Source organism: Pantherophis guttatus, chromosome 2 (assembly GCF_059756535.1).
Source record: "Pantherophis guttatus breed Tessera chromosome 2, ASM5975653v1, whole genome shotgun sequence".
Lineage (NCBI taxonomy): Eukaryota > Metazoa > Chordata > Lepidosauria > Squamata > Colubridae > Pantherophis > Pantherophis guttatus.
In genome coordinates this window covers 138228675-138254724 of record NC_142064.1, presented here as the reverse complement: position 1 = coordinate 138254724, position 26050 = coordinate 138228675, and the positions used below count along the sequence as shown (strand labels likewise).

Below are 26050 nucleotides of genomic sequence, written 5' to 3'. Positions count from 1 at the left end.
GCAATTGTGATGCCCAAGAATGTCCCTAGATCCTTCATAAACTCTATGGGCAGTTTTTGCACATAAAAAGATGGGTATCTACAGTTCAGTGTTTTGTTTGAGAGTGTGCCCAGTCAACAAGGAAGAAAGGTTCCTTGGAATGGTAAGGAGCTTCCCTAGTTTGACTCCTGGAAAATTAGTATTTGTGACATAGTCACATCATGGCAGCTGTTTTGTGAATGGTCATTACAGCCACTTTGAGAGAGCATTCACAACCTACTTTCATAATTCCAAATTTGCCAACTGTTCAAAAAGTTTATGAATGTGTTACGGCATATTTAAATACATACTTGCCTGGCAGGGGAGATACCATGATCATGTTTTATATAAATATAAATATATCTATCTCCGGCCACCAAAAAATGGCACATGTTGTGACTGATCCTTGTATTTTTATCTGTTTTCTATTCTGAAGGTTCCGGAAGTTCAATATTTTGACATCCAGCACCAAAACCTTGATGATGGATGATCCCCAAAAGAAAGGACTCGTTTGTGATTTTAAGTACATTGTATGGAAATATTGGCTGATGATTTGAACCTTTAGATATATGAGAAGGAGATAGGATAGTTGGAGCAAGATGTTCCATTTAAATGGTAGAATGGGGGTACAACATTCCCCCACAAAGGGGAAACCTAGCCATTGCCAACATAGAAACCAATTTATTTATTTTTTTGCCATCCTATTCTACTAAATTTTGACAACAGATAAGAAATTTGGTCTATATTTCTTGTACTCTATATTCAGTGGCTCTCCATTTGGGATGCTTTTTTTTTTTTCATTTTACATTCCTAAAATATCACCATATTTCTCCTTTTTATTCTTTCCCTTCCATGTTACTCATGCAGTTTTTAATTTTTTCATAGTTGCGTTTTAATCAGGGAAGTTGAGGGGGAGACAAAAGTGTGGTGAAAATTAGATTCTGTTTACTTGTATTTTTTTTAATGCCTTCTGTGACTCAGCTTTATTGGGTGAAAAGGGCCGTGGGAGCTCAGGTGCTAAGGCTGTAGCAATTGAAGCTGAGCGGAAACAAAGGAGGAATTGGCTCCTGCCGCAGTTGATCTCAGACCCATGAGGGTCACTTTTAACCGTGTAGGTCAGTGGTTCTGAATCTTTTTAGATCCCCCTTAAATACAGGTAGTCCTTTTGACTTACAACCACAATTGACCCCAACATTTCTGCTGCTAAGTGAGTAACCCGGTTGTTAAGTGAGTCTGGTTTCCCCATCGACTTTGTTTATCAGAACATTGCAAAAGGTGATCACATGACCCCTGGACATTGCAATTGTCATAAATATGTGCCGGTTGCCAAGCATCTGAATTTTGATCACATGATCATAGGGAATCTGCAATGGTCACAAGTCACTTTTTTCAATGCCATTGTAACTTCAAGTGGTCACTAAAGGAACTGTTGTAAGCCGAGGACTACTTGTATCTTTTGTAGCCACGGACCATTGCCAGAGAGTCCCAAGGCTTAAGTCAAGATTTAAATCATAACATTTCTTCAAGCCTTCGTGGACTCCCTGTGATGACATCATGGTCCCGAGGGATCCGCAGCTCACAGGTTGAGAACCACTGAACTAGGTCATAACAAAGGGACTGAGTCAATGGCTGACTTGGGAGCTGCAGTTTGGGAGGAGGTGGTAACACAGTAGCTATTCCCTCCCTCTTGTGCTGATTTTCTAATTCAGGTCCTGTCAGGCTCCCATCCAGGTTTGTTTGTTTTTAAAGGAAAAAAAGTATTGGGTGAGGAGGAGTCCTTTGTGACCTGTACCTCCAAGCCCCAAGGCAACCACCTGTCTTGCATCCACTGCTTCGGCCCCCTTGCCAGACACACAAAATGTATTAGGGAGTTCAGGTGGCTAAAATTTTGACCTATTTTTTAGTCATTAAAAATCTAGTGTTTTAACGTATTTCAGGAAGTACATTGTTCCAATATTTGGTACTGTCGCAGCTAAGTGGCATTGTACATCAAAGCCCCAAATAATCTGCATAATAATCCCCTCTTCTAAAAAGATCTTAAGATAATGAATGTTACGATACAATTGTTGTGAGTCAGGAGCATAAAATAACCCCAGGGAATATTTGTTTTCTCAATTGCATAAATTAGTGGCGCTATGCTTCAGCCTTTTATTTAAATAATTTTTTAAAACCAACTTAAACATTCAATATGCAAGAGAAGAAGTTGAGGAGAAGCTGAAATTGGTGAAAAAAAAAGATTTGGAAGACATGCTTCTCATCTCACATCAGCTTTCTGCTATTCATTAAAGTACAGGCCTCTTTTTCCAGACATTTATGTTGGTCTGTAAGAAAGACCCCATTACTTTAAAATTTTAAAGCAGCTGCATGGTTTTTTTCAAGCTTTCTTGGAAGACTAAAAAGATGAACATGCTTTAATGACGAACAGAGAGGCGCTGTGCTTGCAAAAGATGTGCAATAATTTTTCAGAACTATTTTCTAAGGGGTCACAGTCATAAAAACAAGTGTTTTTTTTTTTTGTTATAGGCTCTTTTGTTTGTACAACTGAATAGGATGATAAGTATTTCTTTGAAAAGATAATCTGCTGAAGTGATGTATTTGGAAGGCAATAGGTTGGAAAAAACTTTCAACAATACAATGATTTGGTTTGATCTGAACTGATCTTTGTTCCCTTTTGGCCTGATTAATAAAATTTTTCTCTTCTCTTCTCTCTGATGAAGTCACTGAAAGAGCAGAAAATCTCGGGTGCAGGGAAAGGCAACAAAGGGATTAGTGAGGTGAGATTTCAGTTAAATAAGAGGTGATCGTTTAGTGTAAAGATGCCCTATATTACTTGCGGGCCTGACCACAGGTTTGGACTTAATAATCAATACCTGGAGGCTGTATTATCTCATTCCCAGCAAATGTTAAGAATGTGCTTCTTAGGGTGGTAGAACATGTTTAAAAATTGGGAAATATGTCTCAAATTAAAAATGAGGAGTAACAGTGCTTCCCTGATCTTTGGCCCCCATTGCTTACACATCTGTTTACTTACATTCACGTGTGTATAATTTTTCACTAAAGTAAAGTTTCCTTCAAGTCAGGCTCTACTCCTGGTGTCCTCATGGATATGTTCATGCAGTTTTCTCAGAAGAGGCATTGCCTTCTTCCAGGTTGATTGTCAACTTCCCAGTGTATCCTAAGCCCTGGAAGACCCTTATCCAGATATAAACCAAGTCTATCCCAGCTTCTTTCGTTGTTTTTATGGGTCTCTGATCTGCTGCAGGAGATTTTATTTACTATAACTGTAGGGGTTCTGGAGTTAGGTGATGTGTACATTTGTGTATATAGGTAGACTTACAGCATGGCCATTTGGTCAGCAGCTGTTCCAACGTACCAGCGTGTGGAAGGAATGTGGTTACTACCAGTCCTCAGTATTCTGGCTATCTCAGTACCCCCATGATCACGATCTGGGTGCTTGGCAATCCATTCACACTTAAAATTGGTTTTCCAGCACCCTATGATCCCATGTTTGCTATTTGCAGCTTTCTCTTCCGGCTTCTCCTTAGAAAGTCAGTGGAGAAATTAGCAGGGAAGGTTACAAGTCTCTGGGATAAGCGCACCCCCCCCCCCCATCATGTCTGTGTTCACACCAATCATTCGCACACCCTCCCTGATCTGTGCCTCCCACAGTTGCTTACCGTCCCCAGCCTGGTCTTTCACTGCCCCTTCCCAACCTGTGCCTCTTGCGCATCCCTTCATCCTCTTGAGCACCCTCCCTGACCCTCCCTGTGCTCCTCACACATCTCCTTGGGCAGCCAACCCATTCCTCCCGGACCCATGCAGCTTCTCTTGCACGCTGCCTCACTTCCTCCCCACATCCGGCAGCAGCCATTTTACCGGCCTGCAGGCCTGGGACACAGAACTTCTTAACTAACTTCCCCACTTACGGTACTTTGGTTGTGGGAAACCAGCAAGGAACTGCCTTACTTAACAATAGGACAGCAACCAGGATTGCTGGGACCAGAATTGCAGGGATTGCCATTGTAAGGTGAAGAATCCCCTGAACCGATTTCTTTCTTTCTTTGAATGTCTGAAGAAAACCAATGTGTCACCTGCTAAAGAGAATATATTTCTTACAGAGGGGGCTCTTGTACGTAAGCTAGTGCTGCAGTAAAACCTGAAAGCATGGCACACAACAGTCTCAGGAGCTCTGATCAGCCTCTGTTCATTTTCTCTTTGGGCGATAGGGATCGTTGTCTGTCACCGAAGAATTGCACATTATCACTTTCACCCTGGATTACTGCTATCGAGGTATCAAGTGCCAGCTACAGGTAAGAGAATCTTCCTGATTCCATTAAATTTAGGAGGGGAAGGCAGCTGTAATTATTATTATTATTCATGTGGGCATTATTATGGCACGGGGGGAACTTAGACTGAATTTGGGGAGATCTTGGTTAACTAGAGTCTCCTCTGAACTGTTTCTGATCAATGGTGGCATAAGAAGCATCCCTTCTCTCGGTGGTTATAAAACCAAAAGACTCAACATTTGTTGCTTCTTATGAGATGGGCAGCTATATAGAATTGATGTATAAACAAACATTATCACCTATTTTCTATACGAGTCTAAATTTCTAGACATTTCTTAATATGAAGAAATCAAAATATGTTACTAACTCTCGAAATAACTATCATCTGCATTGCCACTACACTGTTCCAGTGGTGAAATCCAGCCGGATCTATCGGGCTTGTGCGAGCTGGTAGGGCTGGCAGCAGGAGGCTCCGCATACCTGCCGGGACGTCATTACGTCCTGTTTTTGACCCTCTGCGCATGCGCAGAATAGGGGCATGCGCGCTTACATTTCTGATCCGGTAGCGAAGGTAAGTGCATTTCACCGCTGCACTGTTCCCTCCCCAAGAACTACCTGAGAATCTAGAATGGCTATAAACCATTGCGGTTGGAATTGTCTCTGCACATCTTGTTTTCATGCCACTGAATGAACCTGCTAATACAGCAATAAGTCTTTTGTAGCGTACAGTGCCCTGGAATACCTTTGTGGTGTGTTTGTATTGAATTCCCCCTTTTGTAACCTTTTTTCATCACCAGACATCCACCTTGCCAGTGGTGATTGTTTCCAATGCCAACCAGATCTCCAGCGCTTGGGCTTCCATTTTATGGTTTATTATGCTCAGCAGAGATACTAAGGTAAGAACCTGTTTTCTTACAGCTGTTTCTCAGAAGTGGGCATGATCTCTCTACTGTAGACCAAATTTCTTCTACCCAGATTGGCCATTATCGTTTTCTTATCACTTGCACTGGAACCAACTTTCCTCTATTTTGGATGGGGAAGGCCTCTCATTCTGCTTCCATAGATCACTAGTCTTAAGTTCTCTGAAGGAATCGTTTCTCTCATGCCTCCCTCTTGTACGCAATCCAACAACACTGAAATTGTCTGAAAAAGTTCTGCTTAAACTTCCATTTCTGAAAACTTTCTTTGAGTAGCGCCTCACCTCTGGAACTCTGTTTCTAGAATCATATAAACGACAGTAGGCAGCCTAATAGAAGAAGGATGTTCTTGAGTGCAAGTTACGTTCTTCGTTGGTATTCACTTGTCCTCTAGCAGCCAACTACTTTGCCAGACATATAAGGCAGGATGCCATCACTATGGGGATGGAAAGTAACATCTACTCTTATCCCACAATAAATGATACATTTAACCTCTCCAAAGTTCGAATTTAAAGCAACCCTCCCTAATATGATGTTCCCCCAGGCATGTAAGAGAAAGGTCCCATCATGGCTGAGGACAGAGAACTTTCTAGTGGAAACTCTTAAGAAAAGGTTGCAGCAAGCTAGTCTGTCGTCCCTCTTTCCTTGGGCAGCCCAAGGGGATGAATTATGTCTCTAAAACTGTTCCCCATAGATATTCCCTTTGTGTGAGAGGGGGGCATATTTAAAATAAAATCAAGTACCTGATTAATGCTTTTTTTCCCTCCTCCTTCCTAGAACCAACTGTTTTTCTCCCAACCACCAGAGGCCACCTGGGCCCAGCTTTCCAGTGTATTGTCCTGTCAGTTCTCAGCAGTTACTGAACGTGGCCTGGATAACCATCAGCTCAAGATGCTGGGAGAAAAACTCTGTGGTAAAATGGGAGGTTTTGTCCCTATGGAGATGAAGCAGGGATTCCATTGATATGGACAGGTCTGGATTTAAAGTCCTGCCCAGGCACGTTCTGTCTCCTTTCCCTTTAGCAGAGACGTTTAGGCAAAATTGGGCATTTATAAATGATTTTAGGAGCTTAGGAATGTAGAATCAGAATTGATAATAGCCGCATTTGATTCATTGGAGGGATTCATTTCTTCAATTCTGCTTCCCAGCAGTTTTCCACTCACTCTCCTTGTGAGACAAGAATAGCCCTGTTGAAAGAAATAAGGGTTCTGCTTGGGTTCACATATCCTTATCAAGGCAGTTACGTGGTGTTTCTCCTTACTTTTTTCTTCCCATCAAAGGGCCAGGCGTGAACTTACAGAGTACCATCACATGGGATCAGTTTTCAAAGGTAAGGAACTGTCCTCGAAACAGCTCCTCCGAGGTTTCTGTTGTCCACCTGCCAGCATCCTCATTTAGCTGTCCTCTGGTGTGTTTTTTTTTTCTTCCTCCAGGAAGCGACTACAAGCACCCCAGGGGACAATAATTTCAGCTTCTGGACCTGGATTGATGGGATCCTACTCCTGATTCAAGAGCATCTGCTGCAGCTCTGGAAGAAAAAGTAAAGATTGGGGAGAAATGAAAAGTGATAAAAATGAGGACCTCTTGATTATTGCTAGCCTTTGGGGGAAATGTCAAATCATGCACAGGTAGTCTTCAACTTACAACAGTTTGCTTAGTGACCGTCCCAGGTTACAGCAGCACTGAAAAAAGTGACTTGTGACCATTTTTCACGCTTACAGCTATCGCCTTGGTCACAGGATCAAAATTCAAATGCTTGGCAGGTGACTCATATTTATGATGGTTGCAGTATCCCAGGGCCAAGTGATCCCCTTTTGAGACCTTCTGACAAGCAAAGTCAATGGGGAAGCCAGATTCACTTAACAACTGTGGCAAAAAAGGTCGTAAAATGGGATGAAACGTAACTGTTCCACTCAGCAACAGAAATGTTGGCCTCAATTGTGGTTGTCAGTTGAGGACTACCTGTATTCCTTGTTAGGGAGACAGTCCCAAATATTGGGGTAGCAGCAACATCTTTCCTGGATTGGGGAGAATTTCATAACCTTATCTTGGAAGGCTGGGGATGCAGCGTTTTTTCATATGTTCAGCACCATGTTGTCCTACACCACTGTTTGTTTGTTTTTTTCCAATCTTGGTAACTTTAAGACATGGGAATTCCATTTCCCAGATTCCCCAGGCAGTATGCTGGCTTAAGACTTGTGGGAGTTGAAGTCCACATACTTTAAAGTTGACAAGTATTTTTTATTTAAAAAACCCTTAAAGTCTGTAGAGATTCTCAATCATCCAGGTCATGGTTGTCCCAAAGGTGCTTTTTCGGGAGACAGCTGGACTTTCTTGTTTTTTCTTTTTTCTTTTGAAGACGGTTCACTTCTCATCCAAGAAGCTTCTTCAGCTCTGGCAGGATAGTGGTACTAGGCCTTAACTGAGATTGCAGAAGCCAGGAAAAGAGCACAGAGTTTAGGGTTTGTTTGTTTTTTTTTGCCTGGGACAGCAGTTTACTAACCCGTGACTCTGCATGTAGGAACCAGGGTTTGAAAAGATACAGTGAGGAAGAGGTGAAACCAAAGCTGTTGGAAAGCAAAGGAAAATGAGCAGCTTTTCCTGATCTATATCTTTCCCATTCCCAAATTTGACTAGTCTCATCATGGGATTTGTGAGCCGCAAATACGAAAAGCGTTTGCTGAAAAGGAAAATGGCTGGCACCTTCCTGATACGTTTCAGTGAGAGTACCTCCAATGGTGGCATCACCTTTACCTGGGTAGACTTTAACAATGATGGTGAGTTTTTGGATTCCTATCTTACTGTTTAATCATCCTGAGTGATGCCTTAGAAAATGGCTTATCTCATCTTATTAAGCTTTGGCATGATAATGGACCAGGATTTTTCAAACTGCACTCAGAACTGTGGGGTTTCTTAAAACTTGATGGAATTCTGTAAGACACTGAGGGAATTTTTTTTTTTAAAAAAAAATTCACTCAAAAGCAGCCAATTTTCTATCATTAGAAGTTTGTCTCATTTTATTTATTTTATTTTTATTTATTTTATTTTGATTTATATGCCGCCCTTCTCCGGAGACTCAGGGCGGCTTACAAAGCGTTAAGCAATAGCCTTCATCCTTTTGTATATTTTATACAAAGTCAGCTTATTGCCCTCACAAACCGGGTCTTCATTTTACCTACCTTAGAAAGGATGGAAGGCTGAGTCAATTTTAACCCTGGTGAGGATTGAACTCGCAGTAATTGCAGGCAGCTGGAAGCTAAATACTACCTTTTAACAGTAGCATTAGTCTGCTGCGCCACTCAGGCTTCGGAGATCATTTTAAAATGATATCCGAAGTTAAAATACATAATAAAAAGGAAAAAGAAGACATCAACTGCAGACCAAACAAAAAAACAATGATAAAAAGTGTGCGTACAACAAATAATAAGTATATCATTAATGTTAACAAGTTCAATATAAAATGCCCACTCTGATTAAATGCTGAAAAATATATTTAAATCCTCCACCATTAAAAGAATACTTTCAGATCTATGTTTAGATAATTTCTGTAATATTTGACTCCAAGCTCTTGCAAGCTTGTAAACACACTTGGAGATGTGGTGGATTGAGACCCTCTCTTTCATAAGGGAGTCTCTAGATCAGTGTTTCTCAGTTTCAGCAACTTTAAGATATGTGGACTTCAACTCCCAGAATTCTCTGCTGACTGGGGAATTCTGGGAGTTGAAGTACATGCATCTTAATGTTGCCAAGGTTGAGAAACATTGTTCTAAATACTCCATACTCCTTTATCATTCACACTCACTCTGGGACATCTTTAACTCTAGCAAATACCCTGTCAGACTAAGCTGCTGAGAAGAAGATGTCATAGAGGTTTCTATTCTATGCCTCATTTAAAAATCAGTACAGAGGACCTTGTACTGGAATAGACTAGATGGGGGCAGCAACCCAAGTAGGACTCCCCAGTAGTGTGGAGAATGAGTATCTCATTATCATTTCTTTTTCCCTTTCTCCATTGTCTTCAGCACTCAATTATAATATTAGGATAAAGTTCCCCTCGCACATACGTGCTAATCATTCCCAACTTTAGAGTGCGGTGCTCATCTCTGTTTCAAAGCCGAAGAGCCAGCGCTGTCCGAAGACGTGGCCGGGGTCATGTGGCCGGCATGACTAAATGCCAAAGGCGCACGGAACGCTGTTACCTCCCCACCAAAGGTGGTCCCTATTTTTCTACTTGCATTTTTTATAGGTTGGCAGAAGCTGGGACAAGTAATGGGAGCTCACCCTATTATGTGGCACTAGGGATTCAAACCGCTGAACTGCCGACCTTTCAATCGACAAGCTCAGCGACTGAGCCACTGCGTCCCTTAATATTAGGATTCATATTCCCTTTTCCCATTCTTGATTCCTTTCATAAATTTCTTTCGCTTACTATCTTTATGAGGGCAATGTTAGTGAGTTGTAACCGAAGCAGCGACTTTCCAGGCGTTAACAGTATATTTTTAAAAATAGTTGGTATCTGGCTCAACAGCAGTAACTGTGAGAGGGAACTAGGAGTCCTAGTGGACAACCATTTAAATATGAGCCAGCAATGTGCTGTAGTTGCCAAAAAAGGCAATGCAGTCTTAGGCTGCATCAACAGAGGAATAGTATCAAGATCATGTGAAGTATTAGTACTGCTATATGATGCTTTGGTAAGATCCACTTGGAATATTGTGTCCACTTTTGGTCACCACGATACAGAAAAGATATTGAGACCCTAGAAAATGTGCAGAGAAGAGCAACAAAGATAATTAGGGAGATGAATGCTAAAACATACTGCAGAAATTGGGCATGTCTAGTCTAATGAAGAGAAGGACTAGGGAGCAACATGATAGCAGTCTTCCAACATTTGAGGGGCTGTCATAGAGAAGAGGGGATTGGCCTACTCCAAAGGACCTTAAGGCAGGACAAGAAATAACAGAGAGAGGTCCAACTTAGACCTAAGGAGAAACTTCCTGAAGGTGAGAACAATTAATCAGTGGAACAGCTTGCTTTCAGAAGTTGTGGGTTCCCCATCACTGGAGGTTTTTAAGAAGAGATTGGACAGCTATTTGTCGGGAATGGTGTAGGACCGTGATGGCGAACCTATGGCACGTGTGCCACAGGTGGCACGTGGAGCCATATCTGTGGGCATGCAAGCATTGCTCTAGCTCAACTCGAGCAAGCATGCGTGCGCTGGCCAGCTGATTTTCAGGCCTTCCAGATCCACTGGAAGTTGGGAAATGGGATATTTCCAGTCTCCAGAGGGCCTCCAGTGGGTGGGGAAGGCCGTTTTCGCCCTCCTCAGGTTTCTAGAAAGGCTCTGGAGGCTGGGGAGGGCAAAAAAAAAGGGCCTTCCGGTCCCACCAGAAGTCGGGAAACGGGCCATTTCCGGCCTCCGGAGGGCTTCCAGAGGGGTGGGGAAGACCGTTTTCACCTTCCTCTGGTTCCTAGAAAGCCTCGGGAGGCTCAAGAGAGCGAAAAAGGGGCCTACTGGGCCCACCGTGCCATCACAGGGGGCGTGGCGCATTGAATTATGGGTGTGGGCACACGCACACACAACCTCCCTGCGGTCCCCCCACTTTTGGCACGCGACGGCAAAAAGGTTAGCCATCACTGGTGTAGGATCTCTACTTCAGCAGAAGGTTGGACTAGGAGACCTTCAAAGTCCCTTCCAACTCTATTATTCTGTCTTCTGAATCCCCCCTCTTCTCATCAAGCACATTGCCCTCCCAGATTCAAATTTCAGGATGATGCAGAAATTTCTCTAAATCACCGAGAACCCTATTTGTGCAGGTACTCCGGAATTCCATTCAGTTGAGCCCTACACCAAGAAAGAGCTGGAGTTCCTTTCACTGCCTGATATCATCCGAGATTACCAACTCCTGGCTAAAGAAGTCGTTCCAGAGAATCCACTCCTTTACCTGTATCCTGACACTCCAAGGGATGACGCTTTTGGTTCTTACTACAAAGAACGCCGGGAAGGTATTAGCGGCTGCCAGTTTTTCCTTGGGCATTCTCCACTGGGACTCTTATTTATACCCTGCGATTCAGCTGAACTCCATTTTCCCATGGACGAGTTTATATGTATTCTGATATTTCCAGAATTGCTGTTTATGGAAGTTGACATCTAGCAAATGTAGTTGTTTGGGTAGGAAAGGTTTAAAGTACATTTTATCAGAGGGATGATGATGATGATACAAACCTGAATTGTTCCTTTTTACAGTTTAAAGGAGGCAAAGACAGATGATGCCTCAAGTATACAAGTGGTGCTCTTGGCATGGGAAAGAAATCTTCAATGAGTAAACATTGGACCTTTCTTTGTCATGCAAATTTCAACAATTGAGCCAAAAGATTAGGGCTTCCCCTTTCCATGTGACATTTCCACCAGAGGAGTTCTTAAATATTCACGCTATTCTGAATGAAATGATAGTGCAAATATTTATCTCAATAGTAAGAATATTTATTTGTTTGTTTCTTTGTATCCTGCCTTTATTTATTTTTTTTACAAAAAACTCAAGGCAGCAAACATACCCAGCACTCCTATTTCCCCCACAACAACAACCTTGTGAATTGGATTGGGCTGAGACAGAGACTGACTGACCCAAAGTCACCCAGCTGGCTTTCATAGCTAAGGCAGGACTTGAACTTTCAGTCTCCTTATTTTTAGCTTGATGCCTTAACCACTACACCAAACTGGCTCTCTACCAAGGAAACTATGAAGGGAACTGTTAAATCTGGTGCAAGGGTTGTAAAATATTGATAGTGTTGCTGCTTCTCCATCCTTCACATCCTCTTCTTTTTTTCCCAGTAAGCACGATGGAAAAAAGAAAATACTTGAACCGTCGCCTGATCAGAGTCTCTACGTGAGCAATGCCATCTTCTCCTTTCTTTGCTTCTTCAAGTAGTTGGTTGTAAATGTTGCATGCATCACTCCCAAACTGTCTTTAGTTCACCTGAATCCAACATTCTACTGCAATCCCATCTCCTATGGCCTCTGTACCTCGTGAGAGACCTGAGAGGCTGAGCTAAAGTGGGAATCCTGTTTCATCTCACTGGATGAAAAGCCTTCTACAAAGGCCTTGACTTGGACCCAGAGTAATGCAAGCAGACAGTGCTTCTCATCGAGTTGCCTCCTTTCTTCTTTGCCCCCCTTCTAATACCCCCACCCCCGAGCTTTTGAGACAGATTTGACTAGAGGAAAGAATGACCAGGAAAGGGAAGTTGAGAGAGCAAATAGGTGATCTTGTTTATCGAACTCCTTGCTGAGGTTATGTGTTCTGCACAGCCTTTAGGTTGTGTTCTTCCCTGATTTAATCCCTCTCTCCTTAATCCAGAGGCCGGCTAGCTGGGCACCTTTGGAATAGAAAAGGTAGCTCCCCATCAGGCCATTGCCACTTGTGCCCTCCATTCAGGGAGGTGCTGTCTCAGAGTCTTTTTCTGCAAATTAGTTGACCAGGGGCAGTGGGGGGACACTGAATACAGGTTTTAAAAATGGGAGAAATAAAGTCTAAGCTGATTGTCTAAGTCTTAAAAGAGATTTTTAAAAGTTTCAACTGAACTTCTGTAGCAAGAGAATTCTGCCATGACAACTTTGGTGTCATGGCAGAGAAGAGAAGATGCTGCTGTTGTCCATCCGTCCGTCCCCCAATATCAATTATGGATGCTACTGAAGGTGGTAGAATGCTTCTTTTTTCCTTTTCATCTCCATCTAGGCAACCAGGAGAGACTCAGATGCCAGATGTAAAAGAACTACTCCCTATAAGCAATGAGTTGGCAGCTGATGAAGTGCAGAATCCTGAGTATAAAGTGGAGAACTGTCTGCTTGACAAGGAAGGTAAATAATGTATCTGGGCCCTCTTAAATTGGGCAATTGTTGTCCCAGAAGTAATCCTTTTGAGACTATGCCCCAAAGGAGCTGTTTTTTCCAGAGGCAACTGGACTTTCTTGTTTTTCTTTGAAGACTTCTTCAGCTCTGACTGGATGGTGTGGAATGGAAGGATTTGTATTCCCTGCAGACAGCTGGTCATTAACGACTGTCTAAAAGAATGCAAATGACCAGCTGTCATCTAGGAGTATAAATCCTTCCATTCCCCACGATCCAATCAGAGCTGAAGAAGCTTCTTGGATGAGAAGCGAAACGTCTTCAAAGAAAAACCAAGTAAGTCCAATTGCCTCTTGAAAAAAGCACCTTTGGGACAACCATGACCTGGATGACTGAGAATCTCCATAGATGTTTGGAGACTATGGTTGCAGAATTGTTAGTTTGTTTCCATTTTCTCTTTTCTTTTGGATTTCTCTCATTTGTCTTTCTGCGTTTAGTTTGGCTGATTTGCTCTCCCTTCCTCTTTTTTTTTAGATCCTTTTCTTTTCCAGTCAAACGAAGAGCAACAGGAACCTTCTATCCTATTTGATATGCCACACTTGCATGTGGATGACCCAGATTTCCAAAACCTGCTCACCGTTGAGAATATAAGCAATGATACTCCTGAAATTGAACTTGAGGATTTAATGAACCTTTATGCTAAGGTAGAAATAGGTTCATGTCCGTAGGACACACACACAATTCTCTACATGTCCTTTATTCCCATTCTTTCTTGCTTATAATATACAATCAAGGCCATCGACATATAGGAAAATATACTCTGGTTTCTCTTAGCTTCTCTCCACAAATCTTTGGACAAAAGTTTCTCCCATAAATTGCCACTATTTAACCATTTAAGTTCTTTCTTAACAGCTATTTCTTCTATCATGCCTGGATTGGGGCAAAACTAGGGATGAAGGGTTGGACTCCCTCCTATGCACATGCACACCCTTATAGAATTCATGAAAGCTGAAATTTGTTGACTTCCAAAAGGCTTGCATGTTGACTGACTCTTGATTATACTTGGATCAAGTTAAAAAAAAGTCAAATAGCTCTTCATTTTGAGTTACAGGGTTTGCAAAAAGCAAGTTTGGGAAAAGGGAATATAATTTACTAGAATCTAGAAAAGTAGTGTGAAAAAAGGCACCCAGAAATATAAAAATGATGTGCTCATTCAATTATTTGGGTAAGATAGAGACTTTTTGAATTAATGGCTCAGCAACCATCTAATTTATTAGCAGGTGTGTTTGTTTAAAAAAAAAATATCACAGTTGCTGCTTGCTAGAATTAGAGTTACCATGACAGTAATCAATGACTAATACTGAGCTTTCATTTCTGTTTGCCTTGCCTCTCAGCTGTAAATTTGTAAATAAACAGATGCTACAAAATAAACCTTCAGTCTGCATTCTTTATGGGAAGCTGATCCAGTCAAGCTGTTCTGGAATTTCTCATCATATGGAGAAGTGGCAAGGACCAACCAGATCAAACTGTACTTTGGTAAAATTGAGCAAATACGAGCTGCATCCACACCAATGCTTTCCTCAAATACATGTGTGTAATTTTTTACTATCCTCTGCAATTCTGGGATCTTTCACTCCTTTTATTTTAATAATAAAAAAACATTCAGATCATTGTCAAATTCCTGGTTTTGGTGTTTCTGTCCTGTCAAGCATGAGGCATGGTCTGTCGATACAGATGTAGAGGTCTGTGATAATAAATTGTAGGGGTGATGACATTAGCCTACTTGTGCAGCGCACCTATCACAACATTATGTCTTCCAATTTTTTAAACTTTTTAAAAGTTTGGCAAATTCTGATTTATTATAAAACATTGAACTAGAAGTGTTAATGTGGGACACCACTGGGAAAAGGGAAGGTTCCAGGAAAACGTCGTGGGAGTCCAGGCTTTTGATAAATATGCCCCCATAGTTCCAATCATCCCAGCACTGTATTAAAGATGTCAGCGAAAGCAGCTCAGTTACATTAACTTTGCATAGTGCAGCGCTGGATGATTTCAGGCAGCATTCTGCTCTGCCCCTGTAGGATACTGGAGGGGAGGGAAGAGACTCTCTATGTCCTTTTTTTTCCATTTATGAAACTGCTGAATTCATTTCAACTACACAAATATAGCTTTTTATTTCAGTCAATCATGCAAAAAAACTTCTCATTATCCCTCAAAAAAGGATGAACATACATTTTACATTGTAAATGAAAGTGTGAGATTCTTGAGTCATCCCCCCACTTTTGATATTAATAGTTGGCACTTAGTTTTTCTATTACATTCTTGGTCACTAGCACTGCGGTGCACGACATGAATTGAGCCATATAAATAAAAATAAATACATTAAATAAGTATATTAAATAAATAAGAGCAAATAATGGACATACCCTCCCTCAACTTCTCTGTCTCGTTGATTTTTGCATTCCCAGGGAATGAATTGTATTTTCTGGATTCTGGATCTGCATGTATGTTAAGTGTGTGAAGGTTTATAATGGAATATTCTCTCTCCCGCCCCGGCATTGTTCTAGCTCAGACAGTTACATCCTATTCAATGCGGCACAGTGGGAAAAGACACGTGCCATCAAAATTGCAAACAACTGCAGGCGCTGTAAGATGACATCCACTACATGCGATTTCTCCCATTCTTGAATTGGTTTGGCTGGGCTGCTGCTTTCATCCTGTTGTTAGAGAAGAACATAAGTCAGATCTGCATTTTGCCCAATTATCGAAGCATCAGTCCTTGTGAATGCTCATCCCAGCAACGCGTTTGGATGCTCGAGTTAAGAGAAAATCATTTGGCAGGATTGGGCCGGTGACTAAACAGGGCTGAAGGGGGACATTTGGAGCCATAGGTCCTCTTGAGAAATTGCCTGACTTCCTTGTGTTCACAGTGTGAAAGTGGCTATGAGAACAGTATGGGTGTAAGGGATGCAACCTTACTCCTTGTAAAAATAAGAGCCTTTCCTAACATTATTAATGCCTTTGTGAGAAATAGTTGAGTAGTGACAACCAGTCTTTGCATTTGCATTGTTGCAGTGTCCCTGTAATCTCTTCCTTTTGCCTCATAAACATACTTACTTTCCGAAGGAGCTGCAACAAATTAGTCACGGCAGTTCGGAGCCCAGTTGTAGTATCTGACTTTGCATACTGTGTCAGAAGTTCCTGATAACGGTGAAGGCCCCCACGAATCTTCATCAGACACAACTAAGACAGAGAGAACAAAAGCTGGGGGTCATTTTAATTTGATTCACAAACCAGACATGGAGATCCTTCAATAGAGGAAACTTGTTCAAAGCTACAGGCTTCCTTGTATGGCCCTCCCTACTTGGATGGGGAACTCTGTGTCATGGGTTCTTTTAACTCTACTCAATTTGGTGGGTTCAAGACCCAAAAGAGCCAACAACACAGGTCTCTAGATAACGCACGGAAGCACTTCAATACTATTAAACATTAAACACTTCTCCACAGCTACTTTTCCTACTAGTACTCCTTGTGAGTACTGCTAGAGAAAAACATCCCATTCAAGTTATTCAGGCTGCCCCAAACCCCTCCCTCTTCCTCCCCCTCCCCCTCCCCACACTCAACTTTTATAGGCAACCTTGCCTTGCTAAGGTGAGGAGGGGGCTTAAAGAGACAGAACAAAAGCAGCACAGGTGCTGGCAATCTTCTGGACAGCCATTCTGCTCTCACACTCTGGTAAGAACAGATCTTGTGTGATCGTTTCCCTCCTCTACACCCCCCCCACCCACTTTTAAAATACCAGCCTCAAAGCTGCTTTTAAAACATATCCTTTAGAATGAGTGTTCTGCTTTCCTAACTATCGGGGGGGGGGGGGTGTCTCCAAATGTGGCAATGTTTAAGGTTCATGGACTTCAACTTCCAGAATTCTGGGAGCTGAAGTCCACAAGTCTTAAAAGTTGTCAAGTTTGGAGACCTTCACTAAATATGAATGATGAAGTCTGAATGGGGCTGCTTATTGAAGAAAATGAGATCAGATATGTACTAATTTTTCTCTTGTCATGCAAAGTTAGAAACCTCTTCCATCTTGGCCCCCTTTCTTCTTTGATTGCCAGCTATAAACATTGTCCCTTCCCATAAAAGCAGCCTTTACATTCATCAGCTCAAAGGACAATTCTGCAGGTATACCACAAAGGATTTAGTTTTAGCCAGATTTCTCAGGCCATCTCAGGAAGACTCTTTGTATTTCTGTATTAGGCAAGTCACCTTTTAGGGAAATTTGGCATACCCATTAATATATTTTTATGCAAGAAATCTCCAGAGTCACCTTATCAGTGAGAGGGGCATCATATATATTTAATAACATGGAATGGAATGAACGGAACAACAGAACAGAATTCTTTCTTGGCCAAGTGTGATTGGACAAAAGGAATTTGTCTCTGGTGTATAAGCTCTCAGTGTACATGTAAGCAACAAGTGATAAATCATGATCATAATCATAATTTTTCCTTAGAACACAATTTAAGCACTGTTCTGTTTTGTACAATTAAATCCATAATAATTTACAATGTCTTCATAGTACCATTCAGCCATTACTTAAGTAAATATAAAGCCAGTCTGCATAACTATTATTTTTGTACAGTTACAACTGGATGATTTTAGAAACTCTACATCACTAGTGGAGAAATGATCTAAATGTATTAAAAAAAATAAACAGTTATACCCTTAATTGATTTGCAACTGTTCTTGGATTAGTTAAAAACCACCAAGATTACAGAAATCACAGTTCCGTAAAATGAAGTATTTTCATTTTACGGCTTGGTTTGGATAGACATAATTACCATGCTATTCTTGCCCAAGAAATCTGGATCACAGTGATCGTGGCATTCAATCCGCCGAGGTAATGAAATATTTAACGGTTTTTCCTAGGGGGGAAAAAAAGAGGCATTAAATATAAAGATGTACATTGAGCTTACTTGAAACAAAATACAAACAAAAATAAATGTTGGAATATACCCATCCCTACCACATACATCTTACCTCTAATCTTGTTCACCTGGGGTTTTTTTTTCTGTTCTGAAATTATATTGAGTAGAAAATGTCTGTCTATCCCCCTCCGCCTGCTTCTCTGTATTCAAGTAAAGACTGCAGCCATTTTTCAAGCATTTGGATTTGGATACGTGCAAAATTAAATGATCCCTTCCAAGTTCTACATTTCTAATCTTAATTTTTAAGTAGGACAAGGGAGACAGAAGCTCATATGATCCTAGAACTTTGGGCCAAACACACTTTCAGACCAATCCACTTCACAAATGTGACGGTCATAAAATGAGGAGAGACCCTCCCCCAAATTACAGCTTCCTTGAGTTCTCAAGAAAAAAAGGCAGACTAAAATTTAATAAATGATAAGACTGAGAAAGATCAAATGGAAAACGTGAGCAAGATATTTTAATTTCAGCAGTTCTAAGAAATGGGCCTTGTCACATCTGTGGGTTGTGACAGTTTAAGAAAAACTGAACTGCAAAATGTGGTCTTTCATAGGAGCCTAATCTGCCTCTGAATCTAGTCACAAGTGACAAATTAACAGACAGAGAGGTGGATGTATGAATACAAGTGATAAAAAAAATAAAAAATGGGTCTCAGATGACAACTCAAAGATGAATCCAAATTGGTCTTGGAAATGAGTAGGGCAAGTAGCTTAATAGTATGTTAATATTTGCTCTTCACTGAGACCTTCGGTAAGGGAGAAGACCTTGATTATATCATACTTCTATGTTTTTCTTCATTTTTTTATGCTTTATTGTAATTTCTTGGTTTGTTATGAGCCACTGAGAGTCGTTAAGAGTCGCTGGCATAGAAGTTTAATATATTATGGTTTGTTGCAAAGTCAGACACATGTTTAGATTGGAGTTGGCGTTTTTATCTGCTTATAGGCCTAGATAGGCAGACGATGATGATGATGGTGATGATGATGATATACACAGCAATATGAAATCACAGCTACCAGTTCTTTAGCTGATGTTAACCCTCATTCACTTCAAGCCCTTCCCAAGAACCTAGGATCTCATAATGTATTGGTATAGTATACACCAGGGGTGTCAAACTCGTGGCATCATGGTGGCATCACATGATGTATCGGGACTTTTTTCCCCTTCGCTAAACCAGGCATGGGTGTGGCCAGTGTGTGATGCATCTGGCCCACGGGCCGGGACTTTGACAGCCATGGTATAAATGTAGATCCAAACACTGTGCTCTTTTGTAATTTATTTATTTATTTATTTATTTTTCATATTTGTATACCGCCCTACTCCCGAAGGACTCAGGGTGGTGAACAGCCAAAAATAAAATACAAAGACATATAAAAGTTAAAAACTATTAAAAAACAGATTAAATAATTTAGGCTCAAAGATTAAAACATCCAATTTATCTAAAAGAGATTTAAAACCCAATTTAAAAGCAAATTTAAAAGCAAATTAAAAGGGAGAGTTAGGCCAGACCAGCCTGTTGGAATAAAAATGTTTTTAGGGCGCGGCGGAAGATGCGTAAGTCTTGGATCCTCCGTATCTCCGGGGGGGGCTCGTTCCAGATGGCAGGTGCCCCCACAGAGAAGGCTCTCCCCCTGGGGGCCGCCAGTCGACATTATTTGGCCGACGGCACCCCGAGGAGCCCCTCTCTATGGGAGCGAATTGGTCGGTGAGAGGCTACTGGTGGCAGGAGGCGGTCTCGTAAGTACCCTGGTCCTGAGCCATGGAGCGCTCTAAAGGTAGTAACCAAAACCTTGAAGCGCATTAATTGACAAATTAATATTTAATAATATGTATAATTAATTAAATTAATCTTTTAAACCTGTAATTTTAATTCAACTATATTAATGAAATAATTAATGATAAATAATAATACCAAACAACAGCATCTGCCTCACCCAGTATTTCTCAACCTTGGCTGCTGGACGATGTGTGGACTTCAACTCCCAGAATTCCCCAGCCAGCAGAGTTGAAGTCCACACATCGTCCAGCAGCCAAGGTTGAGAAACACCGGCCTAATCCATCCCTATCCCTTAGGAAGGACTAAAAATGACAAAAATGCCAAATCCAGTGTAAACATCTGGCTGACTGTGCAACCAACCATAATTATCCACCAGAAAAAGAAATAATATCCAGCAAGATGTCGTACACATGAAGCATTCTTGATTTAGGTTAATTAGCTGGAACTCATTTAGCAGAGCCTTAGCTACAGATGAACTTATCTCAGATTCATGGGGCCTAAATATTTACAGTTATGCTACATCAGTGTGGCTAAGCATTGGGAAAAGGATGTTTTTCCCCTTTAGTCATGTGAACACAGGGGCTAACCATGCCGCAATACTAGAGTAACAAGTAGGGAAAAAGCAGCAGTTGCATCAGAGCATGTGGTTTCAAAATGAAAAGCAATAAGATCGAATATGAAACTTTTAAAAAATATATTAAGTTACAGGTGGGGAGAGTTATCTTAAAAATATCAGAATCAGATTTGTTTTATAGGGGATGAGAATGTTCCAGATAAGAGCAAAAGTGGTTGAGATTTTCAGTAAACCGTTTTACGTGAAAATATTTCAGAATGGCTTTTTTCAACATTTGCTGTCAGATTTTGGATTTTGTTTCACTTTCTTCATCAGATGTGCTGATGGATGTACAATATTGGGAATTCTAGTCTGTATTCACTCTTGGTTACATTGGTTCATGGGTATTAGGTAAGATGGCTGTGTGATGATGACCTTTCCCATTTAATGTGGGAAAAATTAAGGGAAGTTTAGTTTTATTGAATTTCTATACCGCCCTACTCCCGGAGGACTCAGGGCAGTGAAGGGAAGTGTTTGGTAGATTCCCCTAACATCACCTGCATCAACTATCTTCCTGAAGGATAACAGGTAGTTCTAAATTTAGGACCATTTATTTAGGGACCATTCAAAACGACAACACCAGTGAAAAAGTAACTTAGAACTAGTCCTCACACTTACGACTATTGCAACTGCCCCATGGTCATGTGATCAAAATTTGGGCATTTAGCGGTTGTTCATGTATTTAAGGCATTTGCAGCATCCCAGGGTCATATGATCGCCATTTGCGAGCTTCCCAGCCATCTTCTGACAACCATAAACAATGGGGGAAGTCGGATTTGCTTAATGACCAGATCATTCATTTATAACGACTTCAGTGATTGAGTTAACAATTTTGGCAAAAATGGTCTTAAAATTGAGTGCGTCTCACTTAACAACTACCTCGCTTAGCAACAGAAATTCTGGTCCCAAAACTGCCTGTATCTGTCAAAACCTGTTACTGAGTTACCAGATTGGAAGGACAGTAGATCAGGAAAGGAAGAGACAGACAGAAAGAAAGGGAATATACTATTACTCCATGACTATCAACCATTTGAGGGGGCTAGCAGAAGAGTGGAGGGGGGCTCCTATTCTTAACCATGTGTCTTTTCAGTTCCTGGAAGACAACCAGAACCATATTTTCATAGTAGCACCCCCAACTTGTTCTAGCTTAGGTGACAGAGAGGCTTGTGTGGATATTTGAAAGTTAGTTGTATGGGAATTAGGTTTTCTTTCCTGCAGTCCAAGTTAAAATAACCAGGGAGAATGAATGAATGAATGGATGGATGGATGAATGAGAGAGAGGAAGAGGGAGCAAGAGCGAGAGAGAATGAAGAAAAATGTCTGCCTAGCAGCCTAAAATTGCCAATAGGGCTGCCAATCCCATCCTCAGCTTCATTGTGTAATTATTTTCTATGGAAGGACACATGCTGGGAGAAACACAACAATGGTATTTTAACACTGACTACAATATATAAAGAGGGCATAAGGAATCTTTTAACAACTAGAAGGGCATCTTTATGTTGGGGTTTGGAGGCTATGAGGAGTAGCCCTTATCTGGAGCCAATTCGTGGCAAATGTGATTTTAAGACATTCCCAATTCTTGCCTGATTTTCTTCATATTAGGATGAAGTCTGCTCTCAAATCTTGTCAGTTTTCCCATGAAATGCCCCTTTTTCAATACTTTCTTCTGTTAAAACCCTGAAAACAAACCTCCTACTTCAGCTAAATCCTTGTCCTTAAACAAAAAGAAAAAATTCAGTTGTGGGGTTCTTGTCTGCATGAAAAGTACCAAGCTCAGAGAGCACCAAGAACCCCACAATTCAGCCATGAGCTACAAATATTCTCTTCTATCAATAACTCAATTGGAAGTTGCCTTCCCTTTATCTTGCTCCTTTCCTTAGTGAAGGGATGCACAAATAGCCCAGGCTCACAGGCAGCTGAACTTTCCAATAATTGACAACTCTTAACATTATTAAACAGGAAATCCAAATTAATCATGTTAGCTATATTTGGTGCTAGGAATGTACAAGTACATTAAATCAAATAACATGTTGCTTCTGACCTAACTTCACCCAAGGGGGAAAAAATTAAATTTGGAGGCTTTTACTCTTGTATGTCTCCTGATCAGGAAGATGCCACACACCCCAGCCTTAGGCTAAGGAAAACTCTTCCAGAAAATGAGGCCAAGCACGATCTTCAGATCAGGAAAAGATATATTTAACCTTTCACACACACCTTTCAAGCTCTTAAATAAAATCAGGCACCTGTTTTCATATGACTACTATTTGCATTGCAGGAAAGAAAATTCCCAGTGGAAAATATTCGGATGCAATATGAATGGGATTGGCATTTGGATCAGAATTTTCCTCATCCAAATCCCAACCCCATTCTTATAACTGTTATGGCCATCTTTTTGCAGTTCTCGAAGTCATTTCTTTGCTCAACCAGAGTTTATTCAAAAAAATACAACTAACTGGCTTGGCACAGCATGGTAAATCATAAACCACAGCTTGCAAAAACTACAGGGATGCATCCGAGGTTTTCAGTTTAATGTCTCACCTTGATTTGGAAACTCTCAACCGTGATGCTGCCCCCCCCGCCCCCCGCCCAAACTGTAGTCCCATGCAGATCACTCAATGGGGAGGAAAGCTCGGTCATTTCCAACTACCTAAACCCAAACAAACATTTCAATTTGCCAAAAGGTATAAGAACAACCTACATAATTATAGTCATGATGAGGTTCCCCCTATCACTGTATCCTTTTTCTCTGCCCAGATTTCCTGTCTGGAATTTGGTCCCACTGCATTCTGTGAAGAAGTCAAAGCGTTCTCCTACTCACCACTTTAGTCACTTTCAGCTTCTGCAGGTGCTTGAGGATCTCTTGCGAGGCAGTTTTGCAACCCTGCCAATCTATATCAGTTTCTTGGGGCAGCCTCATTCCTCTGGAAGCAGCAAATAGGAGGAGGAGATAAAGAAGGCTGCTCTGCAAGGGCTGCCCTGTGTTGAGCATCATCTCTGAAGATTTTAAGACTGAACTTGAAGTGATGCTGGAGGACCTTTTTTGATACTGGGAGTCAGAGGAACCAGGATCATATTTATCTTGCTGCTATAGGTGACTCAGGCATATAGCGGGGAATTCCACTCCTGGGGAGACAGGTGGGGGTGGTATTGCAAGTGCACTGATGTCAGGGATCAGTGTGACCTGATATGGCCAACAATTAGGGTGACAGAACTGAGTCCACCAGAAAAGCAGAAGTGATACCCGTTTTTGGGCTCTCCAAAGATCAGTAACCTCAGAGATCAGCTCATTTGCCTAATGATGCCTTTGGGCAAATCATAAATCCCCATTTCTCTCCCTACCTGTAAACATAAACACAGAGAAAAACCCCATAGTATTTTTGTGATCCCAGCTAATATCTTTATCAGAATTAGAAAATGATTGTGGGAAAGGAAAACAAGAATCTAATCTGCTGTCCTCCGACTGACATTAACTCAGAAGATCTTTTGCTTCTCCTTGGGGAATCAAATGATTTTCTACCCACCCTAAGTTACATTATTAATGTTTATGCATTTGCTCTGTTCAAAAACAGAATAAAATTTAGCAATCTGAGTTAAGAAAATATATAAACATATAGTGAGTGTCTGCAGAGAATTTCTAGAGTGTCCAGAACACTAGACAGAGAAGAATCTAACAGTTCTTCTCAAAAATAAATTGACAGCATCCAAAAAATCAGGATCCATCTTATAACTCATAAATATATGATAGTTCATAAATACAGCCAAGCAAAAAAGGCACAATGGTCACCCTTTTTGTTGTTTATTTGTTTGTTTCATCTCTTTTTCTAAAGTGATTATTAGAATGAATCTGCTATCTCTTTCCCAGGAAAATTTCATAATTATTTCCAAAAATTATAGTCACTATTTTTAAACAATCCTGTCTCAAAAAGAGAAGGCGCTTGAAAAGATCCCTGTTTAGAATAAAGAAAAAAAGGGAAGAAATGTAAGGATAAACCCAGATAATTGACTGAATTTACATACCGCAAAGCCATAGTTTGTTTATTTCATTTCATTTCATTTTTATTTTATATTTTATTTTATTTTATTATATTTTATTTTCATCCTGCCTTTGTTATTTTTATAAAGAACTCAAAGCAGCAAACATACCTAATGCTCCTTCTGTTTTCCTCATAACAACCCTGTGAGGTGGGTTGGGCTAAGAGAGAGTGACTGACCCAAAGTTACCCAGTTGGTTTTCAGACTAAGATGAGACTAGAACTCACAGTCTCTTGGTTTTTAGCCCGATGGCTTAATCTCTGGCTCTTTAAACAATGTTAACATTGTGTGTTTGTTTGTTTATTAGATTTATGTGCCACCCATCACATCTAGAGATTAAATAAACCATAGTAGCCTTGTTCATACCTTGTCCATAAAAAGCTATCACTTGTAAATCAGAAAAGTTGGATTTATACATCACATTAAGACAAAAGCAAACAAGAGATATTAAGGAGATCTGTGAATCTGGTCAGCCTATGTGAAGAATTCATGAGGCATGGGCTGCAGGCAAATGTCAGAAACATTCCTGCATCCAGCCTCTATCCTTATTCTGGCATGACGTGAAGCCTCTCTGAAGATATATAAAATCCCTTAGGCTTTGTACCCCATTCCTTTGGGAGGGGAAATCAGGTAGCTGGTGCCAGAGACAAAAAGGAAACTGAGGCACAAGAGGCAGGATAGGGGTCAATAAATGTCATGCCAGTATTGGCTCAGTATTGACAGGACAGCAGTGGCCAAAGTGGCCTTTAAATCTACTGAGGTGGCTAGAAGAGAGCTCTTTCCTTTGTCCTGCTTACAATGTCTATGGGATCTAGCCAGCAGAACTCTTCTTAGCTGGGCATAAATAAAGCTAGGATTGGTTCAGAAAAAGTAGCTGATGAAATGGGACTCCTGAGGAGGCCTTGGAGGAGAGACCTCCAAGGCAGCCTAATTGGAAGTACAAAATTGTGAAAGGAAAACAGAAGGAAACAAACAAAAATCAAATTTCTCTCATCTATATACTTTTTATTAAAGAGTTTTTTTAGAAAAATAAAGATCTAGTTTCTCTCAGTGGATGGTAGCTCTTCTTTGTTGTCTAGTGTACAAGTAGTCGTCAACATACGGCCACAGTCGAGCCCAAAAATTCTGTTGCCGAGTGAGACAGTTGTTAAGTGAGTTTTGCCCCATTTTACGACCTTTCTTGCCACAGTTGTTAAGTGAATCATTGCAGTTGTTACTAATTAGCATTAGTAACAGGATCAGAGGTGGGTTTCAGCAGGTTCTGACCAGTTCTGGAGAACCGGTAGCGGAAGTTTTGAATAGTTCGGAGAACCGGTAGTAAAAATTCTGACTGGCCCCGTCCCCATCTATTCTCTGCCTCCCAAGTCTCAGCTGATCAGGAGGAAATGGGGATTTTGCACTAACCTTCCCCTGGAGTGGGGTGGGAATGGAGATTTTACAGTATCCTTCCCCTGCCACGCCCACCAAGCCACGCCCACAGAACCCGTAGTAAAAAAATTTGAAACCCACTACTGAACAGGATGGTTAAATGAATTTGGCTTCCCCATTGACTTTGCTTGTCAGAAGGTCACAAACAATG

At 41.0% G+C, this 26050-nt stretch overlaps 2 protein-coding genes across 7 annotated transcripts in view; one reads left to right on the top strand and one right to left on the bottom strand.

Moving 5' to 3' along the window:
- The window catches only part of STAT2 (signal transducer and activator of transcription 2), a 66970-nt gene extending 52228 nt beyond the window's left edge, over positions 1–14742 (top strand). For 5 of the 6 annotated variants that reach the window (XM_087886873.1, XM_087886870.1, XM_087886874.1 and 2 more), the window contains 12 exons: positions 455–548; positions 2736–2792; positions 4245–4328; positions 5102–5200; positions 5999–6134; positions 6502–6551; positions 6655–6761; positions 7859–7998; positions 11036–11224; positions 12051–12105; positions 12955–13076; positions 13599–13939. In XM_087886873.1, the coding sequence (XP_087742999.1) occupies positions 455–548; positions 2736–2792; positions 4245–4328; positions 5102–5200; positions 5999–6134; positions 6502–6551; positions 6655–6761; positions 7859–7998; positions 11036–11224; positions 12051–12105; positions 12955–13076; positions 13599–13792 (1327 nt within the window). In that variant the 3' untranslated portion in view covers positions 13793–13939. Of the gene's footprint in view, positions 1–454; positions 549–2735; positions 2793–4244; positions 4329–5101; positions 5201–5998; positions 6135–6501; positions 6552–6654; positions 6762–7858; positions 7999–11035; positions 11225–12050; positions 12106–12954; positions 13077–13598; positions 13940–14458 lie in introns of those variants that run through there. The other variant, XM_087886871.1, reaches the window with a different exon arrangement.
- A 476-nt stretch (positions 14743–15218) lies between these two features.
- IL23A (interleukin 23 subunit alpha) lies at positions 15219–23356 on the bottom strand. Its single transcript, XM_034413038.3, has 4 exons — positions 23258–23356; positions 17903–17986; positions 16182–16307; positions 15219–15781 (listed from the first exon to the last, which is right to left on the bottom strand). The coding sequence occupies exons 1-4, from the start codon at positions 23354–23356 to the stop codon at positions 15641–15643; spliced, it is 450 nt and encodes a 149-aa protein (XP_034268929.3). The 3' UTR covers positions 15219–15640.
- Positions 23357–26050: the final 2694 nt, after the last annotated feature.